The sequence below is a fragment of the Ixodes scapularis genome, unplaced genomic scaffold (assembly GCF_016920785.2).
Source record: "Ixodes scapularis isolate PalLabHiFi unplaced genomic scaffold, ASM1692078v2 PGA_scaffold2__306_contigs__length_199485367, whole genome shotgun sequence".
NCBI lineage: Eukaryota > Metazoa > Arthropoda > Arachnida > Ixodida > Ixodidae > Ixodes > Ixodes scapularis.
Window position 1 is genome coordinate 22,434,414 of NW_024609857.1, and position 16,504 is coordinate 22,450,917.

General features: G+C 39.8%; 1 protein-coding gene across 1 annotated transcript in view; it reads left to right on the forward strand.

The window, feature by feature from the left end:
* Positions 1 to 13,575, forward strand: part of LOC8053199 (sodium-coupled monocarboxylate transporter 1) — a 52,649-nt gene extending 39,074 nt beyond the window's left edge. The window contains exons 8-12 of the mRNA XM_042291235.1: positions 1,386 to 1,472; positions 2,033 to 2,208; positions 11,948 to 12,051; positions 12,683 to 12,783; positions 13,483 to 13,575. Coding sequence (XP_042147169.1) covers positions 1,386 to 1,472; positions 2,033 to 2,208; positions 11,948 to 12,051; positions 12,683 to 12,783; positions 13,483 to 13,575 — 561 coding nt within the window. The remainder of the gene's footprint in view (positions 1 to 1,385; positions 1,473 to 2,032; positions 2,209 to 11,947; positions 12,052 to 12,682; positions 12,784 to 13,482) is intronic.
* The last annotated feature ends 2,929 nt before the right edge of the window (positions 13,576 to 16,504 follow it).

A 16,504-nucleotide genomic window follows, 5' to 3' on the forward strand; every position in this document is an offset into this window, starting at 1 on the left:
GAAAAGCGACGTTTTGATTCATAAAAAAAAAAAAAATGATATCTCACTGGATGAACTTAAATCGACTGTGTCTTACTACTTCGCATTAAAATATTGTGTTTAAGGTCATTAGTTAACGATTACCAAATTTACCACTTGTAATTTTAAATATGCAGCTACCTTTAACACAATAAATATTTGCTATAACAATAAAAAAATTTTAATGAGATACTTTTGAGAACACTCACCAGTTATTTTTTTATGAATATAAAGAAAACGGCGATTAATCTTGCATACTGCGTCATTGTTTCACCGAGAATGCGCATTCGTGGCGCTACACACCTTTTCTCAGCTGCCGCCTCTAAAAACAGAACTATTAATATATGATGCTGACATTCTCGTGATTGTCAATTTCACACTAAACCACCTCGTCCACATTATATAAGCAATGCAGCGCTGATACTAACATCGAGTAAGATTTAAAGGCGCCCAACCGCATAGAGACACTTGGGTTTATAGTGTTGTGGAAGACTCATATAATTTTATAAGGTGACGACATATTTTATGAACATCTGCACCCTTTTTTATATAAATGCTTCGTGAGACTTTGTAAGTCCATTTACGTTGACGGCAATAAAAAAAATAAGAGGGTCCTTTTTATATACCACATGGAATCACCGCTAAAAGAAACAGTTCTGAAGTCTTAACATACAAGACCAATGTTCATACAAAAACGCGACTGGAAAATTGTCAAGTTCATAGAGCTGAGACGTTTCGCCTTCCGGCATTTCTCTAAAAGCGAGCCTCTTTTTACAATTACTGATCAATAATTTTATCTGCACTTAAAATATGTTATGCACTGATAGTTTTGCAATGTCTACAGCTGGGACAATAAAGATATTCTTTTTAATTTATCCTTCACAAGTGCGTGCCTAAAAACAATTTGGTTGTGTGTGTGTTTATACAGCCTAGAACTTGGTCTGCCTCAACGGGCGACGAGCGTCCCAGCTGTAGATGAGAAATTTAGCCAGTGCAGTACAACCGCTAGCCTGGGGTCTTTAACGTGCATCACGCAGTATCGATACACGACCGCACGCCGGTACGATGCTCATCCAGATTGAAACGGGCAGAGGTGGGGATTGAGCCCAGGCTCTCGGGTTCTGCAGCGCGAGCTTTCGCTCCACGTGCTCCGAGCTGGTGTGCGATAGATCACTCGGCCACCGATCCCCCAAGTACATGCCTGGATAATCAGTATCCTTGTGCTCCATGCTACTCTTCTCTATTCAACAGCGTGATCTTCAAGAACAGCTTGCTTTCTTTTTGAAAATTCTAGAGGCTATAGTTAAATAATTGCCCCAATAGTTAGCTCTCGTATCGTTTCTTATAAACCCATTATGCATTCTCAGATATATATGATGGTGAACAACGCCGTTACTGGGCCTTTTGTCGGTCTCTTTCTGATGGCGCTCATTTTTCCATGCGTCAATAGTAAGGTAAGTCGTTACAGGCATAAGCTTAGCTAGCTGGCCTTACCTGAAGTTAGTGGTAAAACGCATATCGATCACGCCATTTATCTTTGACATCTAAACTTTTTCGTGAAAGTAAAAAGACAAGAATAAACGATCGATTGAATCTGGAAACCCAAGCGTTACAATTGGTAGTTCAATGAAAGGACTCTTAATCTTATGTGAAAACCAGACAAGCTATTATATATATTTGAAGGACTTGCCAAGTTTAACGAGCCCGTTAATATGGGTAACGATTCGCCCACGAGCTTTACAAGCTTTATTACCGCAAGAATTTAAATTTAAAACAGTGCCACTACTCATTCATGTACACGAATTTCTGCTTTTTGTGTTGTTTTTTGTAATCGTCACTGATGCATTTTCTTTGTTTTTTTACTAATTAAGCGTTCATTAAATTGTCCTGCGTATATTCTTAAAGTCAATGGGAAATTTGATCAATCATGGCATTTCTGGAATTTAGAAACTGGAGGACGTCGTAATTTAAAATACTCGCCTTATTTCTAATTAAGTACAAATTCAAATTCTAGGGTGCCGGGGCCGCAACAGTGCTGGCGATCGCCTTCCAATTCTGGCTCATGCACAATAAATTTCTCCTGGACGTACGGCCTCAACGGATTCCGGTTACACTAGACAACTGCCCAGGAAACCAGACTACATTCCTAACGAAAACTAGCAATGCAACTTTCGTTCCAACGCCAAATGTGTAAGACTCGCGATAAACACATGCGTATACATCTGGGGGATAGACGTTGCGTGGTGTCAAGAAATGTTTTGCTGTAATAACTGAGGCAGAACAGATTAACCTAAATATTATATTCAAATATCTCTAGTGTTAAAATTATTGTAAAGGTAGTCATACAGGTTAAATAAATGTCCAAATAAAACAGCTCCTGCTAACCAGCTTGAGAAACAACGCCCTTTAAGCCTATCAGCAACAGAACGAGGTAGAGGGGCTTAAAGGGATAAACTGGTATCCCGTTCACCATGCAAAACTGACTTCCCCTCCCCCCTCCTTGGCTGCCGCCATGTTGTACACTTTCGACCACTAGACGCGTGACCGTATCAAGTCCTGAGGCTTTTACGCAAAACTGAGCCGAGATTTGTATCGCGATCATCGTAAAAAACGTGATCAACCATTTTTCAATACTACACTCTAAAAAAAGTCCGTGCGTCTACTTTCCAGCACAACACTCGGAGAGCCAATCAGCGCAACTTACGGAGGCAGCTCAGCAAATGACGATGCCGAAAGATATGTTTAGACCAAAAAACGCAGTTTGAGTTGTGGCATTAAGCAATGCAAAACGTCACGCTTGCATTGCTTAATGTCACAACTCAGACTGCGTTTTTCGTTCTAAACATATGTTTCGGCATTGTCATTCGCTGAGCTGCCCCCGTAAGTTGGGCCGATATAGACACAGATCTCTGGGGCTATAGTACACTAAAAAAAAAGCCCATGCGACCACTTTCCCACACAACACTCGGAGAGCCAATCAGCTTAACTTACGGGGGCAGCTCAGCGAATGACGATGCCCAAACATAGGTTTAGACAAAAAAACGCAGTCTGAGTTGTTACATTAAGAAATGCAAAACTAACGCTTGCATTGCTTAATGTCACAACTCAGTCTGCGTTTTTTGTCTAAACAGATGTTTCGGCATCGTCATTCGCTGAGCTGCCTCCGTAAGTTGCGCTGATTGGTTCTCCGAGTGATGTGCGTGAAAGTAGATGCACACCCTTTTCTAGAGCGTAACTCCGATAAATATCCAAAATACAACACCGCGACTTACGGCATCTAGCGGGGCCATGACGAACCTGCCCGAGTGTTTGTCGTAAAATCACATTTTAGACTTAAACGAAGCATGACTTATCTCGTTGGTACTCTTATTAAAGGTCTATAAGCATTTTTCTGTGCGCGGTTCTTTGTTAAAATCTAGACGTAAAACTAGGAGGTTAAATGTCTAGTTGTCAGAAACGTGTAACATGGCGGCGGCCAGGTGGGGGTCACTTTCAGCTGCCAGTACATCGCTCTAAGCCCCTCTACCTCGTTGGAGCAACAGCATTCTTCGCTAATAGTTTTAGGCGTGTTTTCAAGTTCCAGTCTTGAATAAGTTTGTGTTTGGTGTGCTCTGTGTTTAACATCTTTATTTGGCCATGCTAGTTATCAAAATATAGGCAGTATACTCTCTAAAAAAAGTCTGTGCGTATACTTTCACGCACAGCACTCGGAGAGCCAATCACGGCAACTCATTCCACAAAACTTTTTACAGTTCGAATTTACTATCTGTTCTTGAATTTGTCATTGGAACTTGTTTGGTTCTTCAATTTGTTATTGGAACCATACCAACGCACCTATAAGTCAAAATCTAAAAGAAATAATAATCAATCAATCAATCAATCAATCAATCAATCAATCAATCAATGTTTTTATTCGTGCCCAGGAACAACCTTGCGGTCTTGGTACAGGTGCACTGTGTTAACATGTAAGGCAGAACAGGGCATAAAGCAATAGTACGGACAACACACACAACGGACAAGCCCTAGAAAAATACACTTAAAAATTATAAAAAGTAAACACAAAGTCACAACACACGATAAGCTTAATGGTACTACCGCCACCACCAATTGCTAGAAAGAAAGAAAAAAAAATGCATTCAAAGTGGGGAATTTCGGCGTGAACGCCGCAAGTTAGTGCATACAGTTCAAATTTAAGTGATGGCCTTTAACGTTTTTACAAACTGCAGCGTGTTATTGTTAAATATGTCAAGTGTTTCAGAAAAAGAAGAATTATAAGTATGCCCAAGTCTGGACACAGGATCGTGGAGGTTGAGTAGACGCCTGTTGCAGAAGGACGCATTTTGCCTTGTTGTTTTTAGAGGAATTTTTAAGAGTACTCTTGACGTCAATACCGTGCAATCAGTGACGGCGTGGACAAGTTTGTATAAAAATAAGATATCGGCAAGTTCTCTCCTACGAATTAGGGTAGGTAGTGTTAATAATAATAATAATAATAATAATAATAATAATAATAATAATAATAATAAATCTTTATTCTCAAATTGCCCAGTACCAAGTTCAGTTTCGGGCCCGATCAAAGCCATCAGGGGCTTGTAGGATCAGACCCAGCAGTTTAATTGACAAAAGTATCACAGGCACGGCGACGACGAACACACAACCAACACACAGACAATATGTTAAGCCTCACAGGGCCCAGGAGTCACACAGGCACGACGAGGACGAGAACACAACACACACTCAGTTGGATCAACATTGTAGATCCTTCGAGTCGCACAGGCACGACAACGACGAGCACACGCCAACAATCACTCAGTTGGTAGAACCACGGAGGGCCTTGGAGAGCAGTGCGAGGTCACGTGGCACGATAAGTCGTAGAATGAGGTGGAAGAGAAAAAGGAAACAAAGCAAACGCAGACGAGCACACATGCGGCATCTTGGGCGACTGAATTCGGTATGATCGTAAATGTAAAAAAAAAAAGACAAATTTAAGCATAATTGAACACTTGATGCTGCAGGGAGGGCACCGAAAGGTAGGGCGGGTAGCATAAGCAGAAGATGCAGGTCGCTAATGTAGAAAGCAGGAGCATTCGCTCAAAGGCACAATCACATACCTAAAAAAACCATTGCCCAGGTTACTGTCTCGTAATGTCAGAAAATACATTTTGCAGCTTCCTTTTCAATTGCTTGTTAGAAGTGATGGAACTGAGCGAGTGCGAGAAGTCATTAAAAAGGCTAGGTACATAATGTTTGCGCAGACTCTCACCATATCGAGTCCGTACCGAAGGAATTTGATAAGGAACAAAACATCGGAGTTCACGACATGGATTGGATGGAATTTTGAACTCGCTTTCCCAAAAGTGCCGCCTGATAACTGTTTGAACAAAGAGCGAGTAAAAGGATGACAACTGAAGAGACTCAAAAAGATTATCAGTACTAGAGTATTGCGTGTGATAGGCAACGCTTTTGAGAATACCCTTTAAAATCCGATCGATTCTTGAATGCCATTGGAGGGAGCAATTAAAAAATACGGTGATGCCGTACCTCAGTACGCTGTACGCTAAGGCGTGTATTATGTTTTTTTTAACGGATAACGGTAAAATCCCTTTAATGTTGTACATGAAACAACAGACTGTTCGAAGATGTTGACATAAATGAGACATATGAGTACCCCACGCTAAATCACAATCAAAGTGAACACCTAAGTATTTCATAGAGTCAACATATTGTATTGGAGTACAATCGGTACATGTGCAGTTAGATGTATGAAGATATATGGGGAAAGTCAAATTCACATTTTTTAATGGATTACTAAAACATATCAGTTTCGTTTTTGCAGTATTAACTCGAAGCTTGTTTGTAGAGAACCAGTCCATAAGGTTAACAGCGTCCACCTGAAGCATTTCCATTGCCCGCTGGTAATCTAGGTGCCGAGAGAATAAGACGGTGTCGTCTGCATCCTGATGTATGAAGCAAGTGGTAACAACAGATGAGGTGTCATTTACGTATATGTTGAACAATAAAGGCGACAGGATAGACCCCTGTGGAACACCAGATGTTAAGCATGCCAGAGCACTACGAATGTTGTCAACACAAACAACCTGGGTACGATTTGATAAGAAGCCCTTAATCAAAGAATAAAATGGCCCCCGGAAGCCGATTCTTTGTAACTTGCTTAAAAGAACGTCGTGATTTACGGTGTCAAAAGCTTTGGCGACATCAATGAAAAGTGCACAAGTAAACATGTTGTTTTCAAAAGAGTGGTGCAAAAAATCAGAAAATTTCTCAAGGAGACAAGAAGTACCACGTCCTGCGACAAATCCGTATTGATGGGGATATATTATATTGTGTTTTTCGAGAAAACCAGACATAGCAAGTAATAAATGTTTTTCCAAGATTTGCGAAATGCAAGAAAGTATTGAGATGGGTCGGTACGAGGAAACTTTGTCAGGTGAACCCCCTTTAAACAGGGGAACTACTAAAGCTTGTTTTAATTCACCAGGGATATTTCCACTCTCCAGGATGCTATTAATTATTACTAGGAGAACGTCCTTTAAGGTGTCATAGTTACGACATAAATCGTTCACAGTAATACCGTCAACACCCGCAGATCTGAAGCGCTTAAATCCGAAAATATATGATCGCAGTTCAAATTCAGAAAGAAGAGGAAGAAACGCCGATTCTGAGACAGACGGAATGGCGGGTGTTGAAATCACTGCAGTAGATGAGCTAAGAGTGGAACAAGCAAAAAAAACTATTGAGCGCGTTGACAGTCAGATTCATATCAAATCCGAAATGTTTTCTAAGCGTCAGAGAGACATTTTTTTTTGTAGAGCCTCTAAGCTCGTTGACTACCGACCACGTGAGTCTCGGGTTGGAACGGGCGTTCGAGATCTTATTTGCAAAATATATTCGCTTTGCAGACCGAAGGAGAGCGTTTACACGGTTTCTATAAATTTTGCATTCCAGTTTGAGAGCTGCGTTCGTAGGGGAGCGTCGGCTCCTTTTCCACAGTTTCTCTTTATGATCGATAGCATCAAGAATTTCTGAAGTCAACCAGGGAAGTTTTGGTTTTCGCTTTTTTATACGAACTACAGTTTTGACATCATCTGAAAACGTTTTATAATTTCAATGAATTTTGGGTACAAGCTCATCGTGTCCACCGAGGACATGAATTCCGACCAGTCAAAAGCTTTGATCAGCCGATCAAACCTGTTTATATCAAGTTTCTCTACTTGACATATTGATTGAATCTCTTTATGGTGCTTGGAAAAGAAAGTATATCGACAGGTGACAAAGTAGTGATCAGCTAGCTTTTGTGAAATAACAGAGGACTGAACGGAAGCATCAGATGTTCGAACGTTGACATGGTCTAGGCATGATGAAACCAATTTCTGATTGAGCACTTCCTCTCTGGTGGAACTTTGAATGGTGGAATGTATCCCATTCTCCGAAAGTAGCGAGAGGTAGTCGCAGACGACCGGCTTGGAATTCTTGAGAGTATCAATGTTTACATCACCCACCATACATAAATGACTTTCAGTAGTTAGTGTTTTTAAGTTTTCTTTTAACTCCTCTAAAAAGGTAGTACAGTTAGAGGAGGGAGGTCTATACAGAGTTATCAGATAAATTGAATGGATTGCGTTAAACACCCTTAGAGCTATGCTTTCTGACGACGTGAACTGCATTTCTACTTCTTCGACTGTCCAAAACTCTTTCACATATATAGCTATTCCACCTCCTCGAGCATTCTGGCGGGTATAAAAATAGTTTTGAAATCCCGGTAATTTGAATAGCGAAAAATGATGTACACCCGTATTGATTTCTGTTAGCACCAAGGCATCTATCCGGTCGTGAACTTTATCAACAATAATCTTCAATTCGTTCCAGTATTTGCGAATGCTTCGAATGTTTACATGTGCAACGGTGAAGCTATTGGAGCAAGAGGCATCGAATGAGGCATTAAAAGCATGGAAATTAGTGAACTCAGAAAAACTGACTGAAGCCATTATTTAATCAGATCCAGGTCACCTCGTTGCAGAATTCTTATCGGAGGAGCTCCCTCTTCTTTTTTTGCATAAATTCGTGAGTGTTTAACCCAAACGAATTTGTAACCGCATTCTTTTCCCCGAGAACGAGCGAGAATAATAATAATAATAATAATAATAATAATAATAATAATAATAATAATAATAATAATAATAATAATAATAATAATAATAATAGTAATGTTTATTTACTCGTGCAGGTCACTTGATAGTGAGGCGGGTGTGTCAAAGCCAGACAAAAGGCTTGTTGGTCAAGACCCTACAGTTGGTGATAGAAAAGCGTCCCCACACACGTAAAGTTCCAAGCTCAACATACATCACAATATAAACGGTGATGGTCACGCAAACACATGCACATACACACCACAGTCAAAGAGTTGCACTATTACATCGAAGCACTTGCGTCATTTTTTTTTAGCGAGTCCACAGTGAACATCGTCCGGTAGGCTATTAAATATATAGGGAACATAAAAATTCCGAATTATTTTTTCCGTATTTTGTCACTGCAAAAGGCATTTCATAGCACTCGGTGTGCCGCAGCGATCTAGACATGACATGGAGTACTTTGAAATTATCACACCAGAAGTGTTTCAATAAACGGTCTGAACCAACGAAGAGTGGAACATTGACAAGCCCAAGACTGTTACGATCTCTTCTTTAGTTTGCGATATGGAACCATAAACAATGCTTTTAAATTTTCCTCTTAAGACTGAGTCAATTTTTTGACTTCATCGTCCTGGGCTGTGACCAAAAATAGTCATTCCGTAACGCAGAACACTGTATGCCAAAGCGCGAGCTATTGTCTTTTTCGTTGAATAAGGTATTAAAGATCTGGTATCATACAGTAAACAAGATACATTTCTCAGTCGTTTACAAAGTGTTGACAGATGGGAATTCCACGACAAATCACTTTCAAATTAAATTCCTCAATATTTAATTTGATCTACATAAGATATGGGACAACAGTTACAAGATGTACAAAGAGAGGTATGCATATATATAGGATGAATGGGATTTAACATCTTAAGAGGATTACGAAGGCAGACGAGCTGCGTATTAGACGTATTTATCGTAAGACAATTATGAATTTGACAAGTGTCCTTTTGGAGTAAAGCAGTTGCTACAGGATAATCAAGATGTTCCGAAAGCAACACTGTGCCATCCGGATGTTGGAACTATTTACATGTAGAAACTGAGTTGGAAATATCGTTTACAAAATACTATTAGTAATAATAATAATAATAATAATATTAATAATAATACATTTTACTAAGCAGATCACCATTCCAGATATACAAATAATAAAGCGGGTCCGTCAAAGCCAGAAGCGGCTTGTGGGACTGAACGCGGTATCAACGTAAAATGGGACACATTGATTTGACAATTTGTTAGCAGGAAAAGCAAAACCAAAGATAAATGACAAAAAAAAAAAAGAAATTCCCACACACATCAGGACAAAAACGACAGAAACATGTACTGATAGACAAAATAAAAGCAACAAGCAGATGCTCTGACACAGAAAGGTACCTACTACAGAAGCTTGTGCTAATACAATAATTTTCCTTCATGCGCTAGGAGCAAAAAAAAAAAAAAAGAAAAAAAGACCGCAAACTACAGTACACACAGGTCGTATGTAGATAAAAAGAGATACATGTTGCAAACAAAATGCAGATTCACTTTTGACACATATACAACGAAACACAAAAAGAAGGAGATGGCACATTAGGTATTACAATTGCAAACAAACCAAGGCAATATTAGAAACTCTAGCATATTGTTTTAGTTGCCGTTTTAACTGGCGCATTGAATTTAGATTCGGGAATGATTCTGGTAGACTGTTGTAAAAACGAGGGACATAAATAGAGCGCAGACGTTTTTCGTACTTTGTGTAAACGCGAGGAATAACAAAACGTTCACTTTCCCGCCAAGTACGCTGCACGACACGGGGAGTACTGAAGGAACTTTGCCATTAGTGTTTGCAAATAACCCACCTTTGCAAAAGGGCAGAAATGCGCGGGAGACACAAAGCAGAAAACAGTTGTTCACTTGACAGATGTAAAGATGTATAATCCACGCCTCTTAAAATACTTTTTAAGATGATGTCTTTTTTTTTGTACCAAGGCATGGAACAATTCGCATAAATAGTAATCCCATCACGTAATAATCCGTACGCTAAGGCTTTCACAACCATCTTTCGAACCGACAATGGAAGAAAAAAAAACAACATCTTCGTAGAATATAACATGCAGGATACGCTTCGCAGTTTTCCGGCAACGTGACAGAAATGCGAATTCCAGGATGAATCACTGTCAAAAAGAATTCCTAAGTACTTGGTTGTGCTAACATATTCAAGAGGTGAAGAAGCAATTAAGGCGTAAGGCGCACACTTCGACGAATGTGACACGAAAGCTACCAAAGCACATAAGTTTGGTTTTCTGAACATTAATATTGATAGGATTTTGTTGGCAATCAGGTCAGCTGAACACGGAAAAAACAAGAACACGAAGGAAAGGACTGGACGTTCACACCGCTGATTAACAACTGACTTTTACTTCTTCGTCATCCCAGCCTAGGTCTTTTCTTCATCGTCCTACGGTTCATTAAACACGTTTAAAAACAACTTTTTAGCCTACCACTCAACGGTTTAACCAGTTTATAGCTTGATTCGAGTTAGCTTGCAATCATGTAACTGCGCTTCTCAAATTTAAATGCTTTGACACTAAGAAAGTATCGTCAGCGTACTGATAGATATCACATCCTGATAAGTCTTGCCGAGATCACTCACCTAGATATTAAATAACAGCGGTGATAAAACTAGGCCCTGCGGTACACCAGCCTTCAAAAATACTTTGTCGCTCAGCCTATTACAGAGTGAAACTTGCTGAGTACGGTTCGTTAGAATGATTTGAAGTATAGAAATAAATGTTCCCCTGAAACCGTAGTCAAACAGTTTCTTCAGGAGTATTTTATGACTGAAGAAAGAAAGTGCAGGGGCACTTGTTCTTATCAAAAGTGGCATGTAAATTGTCTATAAGGTCTTCGAGTAAGAAATAGGTGCCATGGCCCGGCGATAAAGCCGCGCTGGGAAGGCACGAACACATTAAACGCTCCTAGAAACGCTGTCATTGTTTTTAAAATCTGGGTTTCAAACACTATAGGGCTAAACATGGGAGAATTGGGATGGGCCGATAACTTTCTACGCTAACGATCAATTGTGTTATAATTGCACATGATGAAGCGGCATCTTCACTAGGGCTGGGCACTAGCTCGATTAAGCTACCGATTAATTGATTATTGTATTTATAGCGATTAAATTTTGACCGGTTAATAGGTTAAATTTTGACAAACAAAACAGTACAAATTTAACGCTGTAACTATGCAGACGTGGACGAGTACGCCTGTGTGAAGGCAAACGTTAGGTGATATTTTAACTGTAGGGACGAAATTTGTAACTCCAAAGAAGTGGAGAAGGTTATACGTGTCCCAACCACTTCTACGCCGTGCGAGTTTTCGTTTGGCGCAGCACAGTCTATTGTGAACAATCAAAGGAGTTCGCATTGCCGAAGAACACCAACGAACCTCTTTGCCTGAGCGGCTGAAGTAATAATTTGTGAGTGTCAGTGTCGTTTGACTGTTCTCAACTACACATTAAGGTTAACTTAAAATCTGAAACTGTACATTGCGCCTTTTATTACCTATTCATCAAAGGTAACGAATGTAATTTAGACTTTAAAAAAAACTATCATGCATGGGTGTGAACGAAACCGATTAATCGATTAATTAATTGATTAACGAGTGGCGATGGATGGGGTTAAAATTTTAATCGACACCCAACCCTTCTTAACTCTCTCAGGGGAATAACAATTTATGAATATGTTCAACAGTCCGCAGGATCTCTTCATCCTTTTGAGGTTGTCATCATACTGGAGTAACTCAATCAGCACTATTATTACCATTTTATTGGGACTGGCAATCAGCGCCGGAACAGGTAAATAGTATTCCGACGAGTGAGCTAAGGCAACGCGTGTGCGTTTTACTTCATACGTTTAGGAATCAAAGCATGCACGGAGATGGTATAAAGTTTTTTTTTTTGTGTGTTTGATATTCGCTTACCAACAATTAAGTATTTTCTTACAACTAACACTTATTTCGTGAAGCCAAAAAACATTTTGCTGCGCCTTTTTTTCTAGACTCTTCTTTGACATAGCTAAAATAAAAAGTAATAAATATAATCTTTGTCTATTCTCGATCATCAGTCACACCTCAGTGAAAATTGACACGAGGCATCATTATTACGAAATGCTTAAATTACGTTCAGAAGACGCCGCAGCATGGCACTGTGTATGTTCTGCATCAGACTGCTTTGATATTTAAAAAAAAAGGTTAATTTAAAATTGTTCTGCTAATTAATTACATAACCATGATTAGTTTACGTGAACACCGTTGGTATAATTAACAATTTCATCTAGTTTTTTTTTAGAAATAAAGTGAGACTGAGCCGAATGCGGTGTTTTAAAGCAATTTTGTATATATTTCGAAGGCGTTTCGAAGGTTCCTTCAGATTGTATTGTATTGATCTTATAATTCCGATGTTCTCGTTTTTTCATTATGTCGATTAGGTGGGTTAAAAGGTTCCTCGAAGCTGGAGCACTTGACTAGTGATGTTTTTTTGCACCTGTGGCGACGGATCAAATGTATGTCACCGGCAGATGTCCCAGTGGTATGTGGTAACATCCTCTTCAATAAAACGAACACATTCCTAAAGCGTTGTAACCTTTCAAGGGACAAAAATAAGACCTTATGAAGCATTTATTCAATAAAGCAAACGCTCTATAACTCATGAAAGTTTAATAATCAGTGTTGTACACTATCTTAGCTGTGCTATCTTCGCATATGGTGCAGGTAAATAAATATGTGTAGGTGTAAACTGAGCAGTTAAAATATAATTTTGTGTTGCACATAGAAATACAAATTACAGAACTGTACATATAGTGATGCAAGTTTAACAGGAGTTAAAAATAATAAAAAAGACGCTTGAGATAAATAAATGATTCCCTTATGATAATAATTCCCTCAGGATAATTACCAAGTTAATTGCCTCAAATCCACGAATTGCTTTTTGAAATATTCGCCTTTGTCGGCACATTCCAGCGGGGGGTGTGCCACGCCAGGAAAACAAAAAAGAAGTGCGCAAATTATTATATTTTCTACACTGCTTGCTTGACTTGCAAAGATTGAATTTGTTGTCCCCACTGTATAAAACAGAAAAATATGAATGTTGATTTTGGCATAACCTTCATTTGTCGTTTTAACTATTAAGTAGCATACCGGGAAGTCCAAAAGTGTGTTTAGTTTGATTAGCTCAAACAACCGGCGGAATTTCTTTACAATGCGTCATCTGTCCCCTTTTGCATTTCAGCACATTTCGTCAGATGGTCATCTGCGCAACGAGGACTTGACTGGCTACAACCCTGAAGAAGCATTGAAGCTGACAAACGAAACGAACGTTTAAATAAAATCGGATGATAGGTTTGGAAATCACTACTAAATACTGTCGAAAAGTCATACACGCATTTAATCAAAATTTAAGGCGACGAATATGACTTTGCTGTAGAGAATTACCTCCGCAGAGCCAAACTATCCAACGCGATCAGACCGTAGGGGGCAACTTTTTCTTCTCATAAAGTGCGAAATCATGTGACATAGATAATAATAACTTTCATTCTAGCACGATAATAAGTACATCAAATATGCATCTTACTTTTAAAAATCGTTGCTTGGCATTCGGCGTGCTTAAATTTAATTCGAACATAAAAAAGAGACCGGGTCAGGGGGAGGGGGCGGTTGCAAGGGTACTGAATTCTTAATGTATTTATTAGCTTCGGCAGAGTCATGGGTTATTTAGAACGTTTAGCATTGCCAGCAGTTACGATTACGGGCTTAATCAATTAAAACAATATTAGTAATGCCAACGGGCTTCGAGATTTTGATCGGTCAGTTTTCGCATTTTTTTTCGCCTGATTCTGAAATAGTCTTATTTTATAAATCCCAAACACCTACCCCCGCGTTTTCTCCGTCGTCTCTGTCGCCTGCTACAACAGGTTCTATACCAAGTCTTCCCCGTTACCACTCTCGGGTGATAGAAGAGAAATAGAAGCTAATACCAAAGACACAAAAGGTCTCCCCAAAAGGGGATGAAGACGAGGTGTATTTAAAAAGGCTGTGTTTTTTTTTTTGTGTGTGCGTTTTTTTACGCTTGCCCTGTTCTATCAGTATACTATATATTATCCTCCGGTTTGGACAATACGAACTCCAGACATCGTTCGGAAGTTGACCACGAATCTCGACAGTGTAGTCTGCCCCACTGGGTTTTTTTCCTGGTCCAAGAGAACCGACATTGCCATGTCTACCGGCCCATCTTGGCTGCATTTGGATCAACGCGCTTCCACCGATCACCGCAGCCTGCCTTCTTCCAACTGTGGCAGTTCAATCGCCGAATCAAAAGACTCAGCCGTGATCCTTAGCGAGGACATCACTCCAGGTCAGCATCGCGCCACAACATCGTCGCGGCGGGCCGTTAAGCCATCCAGTGACATGGAACTTTCTGATCTTGACGGAAGAGAGGGAATCAACCACCAAGCCAAGAAAAAGCGAAAGAAAAATAGCCCCAATTCTAGTCTTTGCGCTGAAACAATTTGTTGCGGCACAGTAATGACTGAAGGACTTACTGCCATATTCGAACAGGCCGAGCAGAACACAATACTTACATCGCTAAGCAGCCTAAAGGTGTCCCTATCCCTGGAGAATGTTTGCCCGAAATGAATCCCTGAGATAGCATATAACAGCCGTTTCAATCTGACTGCCATCGACACAAGAAATGGCCAGAAAACGCGAGCACTTCTAGGCTGCAGCAAAATGGGCTGAGCTCCTAGGCTTAACTGCGCTCTGTGGAGTCTAAGTTTACGAACTCCTTCATAGACATTACGTATTCAGGACGTCGGAATTAGAGCACATCCAGGACGTCGAACTCTAATTTGAAAAAGCACATTATGGTGAATTATTCTTAATGCCACTCAGACTTGCGCACGTTACCGAAAAATAGTAAGGAATTACACTTACAATTACTCAAGGCTAAATTGTAATTTATTACAATTACAATTACCCTCCCATAAAAGTAACTGACCGTTACCCCAAAAAGTAATCCGTTACTTTCGTGGCGTTACTTTTAACATTATTGTCCTCAAGTAAGAAACAAAGGGAAGAGGGTTATTCAAGTTCTTATTGTTGCAACGTGTTCCATTTAATGACCTTGAGTATTTTGAGTAACAGCTAGCTCTCGAAAGTCTCGTCAAACATCTAGCGATATTTCTTACTCAATATGTTGACTGCTACGCTGAACACCATTTGAGCTGAGGCACTGGATGGGGGTGCCAAATTGTTCCTCACGATTGATTCATTTTCTGCATTGAGCTTTTTCAGCGAAGCAGGGGAAGCACTATTTATCTCGAAGATAGAACAAAGCTTCGTCGTTGCAGCCGTTGCCTGATATTCGAGAGATTTAGTAGATCCTTCCGATACCTCCGATACCCGCGATAACGATATGATGGCTGCGCAAAGACGGCGGCGAAGTATCGGATATCGTTATCGGAGTCATCGGACCGAGCTACTAAAGTTCTCCATTCTCTAAATCGTGAAGCTGTGGAAGTCATCAATAGAAAAAAATAGTTGTAACAGTAAGGTGATGTATAAATAATAAATAAGGTTTGGCTCGATATTCTTCTTCCTTTGGTTCTGAACAGTTCGAGCCCCACTTGAGACGTTGGTAAATAAAGAAGTTTCCTGTATATAAATATAAGTAATAGAAGAAAAAGAACACGCATAACAACAATTAATTAGAACGTCGGTTAAAACAAGGAAATGTATACGCACGTTTGCCGTGTGTACCTTTCTTGGTGCCGTTCAAAAACGCACGGAGCACGAACGGACTGCAGTTTACCTCGAGCTTCTCGAAGAGGCATACAATCACTTGGTGTCCTCCTCTCCCCGTCTTCGATCGCAAAGAAAAAACAAAGGCACTAAAAAAAAGCGGAAATAACTTGCCCCCCCCCCCCCCTTTTTTTTGTATAACTGTTCATTTGGATTTTTTTTACATTGTTGTTAGGGTCTAAAAAAAAAAAAAGATTCAGAAGCTTGGTGTTGCAAAAAAAAAAAAAAAAGGCTTTGCGGAACTGAAGAACGCCAAGCCTCCCTTTGCGTTTGTCAATTCGTGTGACAGCATCACTGCGCTCGACTTTACAAAAAAAAAATAAAAAAAACTTTATTTAGAAGGGGCGCGTGGGGGGGGGGGGGGGTTGGTTCTGACAAAAAAAATGTAACGGATTACATGGAATCCGTTACCTCAAAAATGTAAGGGATTTACTTTAAAATTACTCTAGAAAATA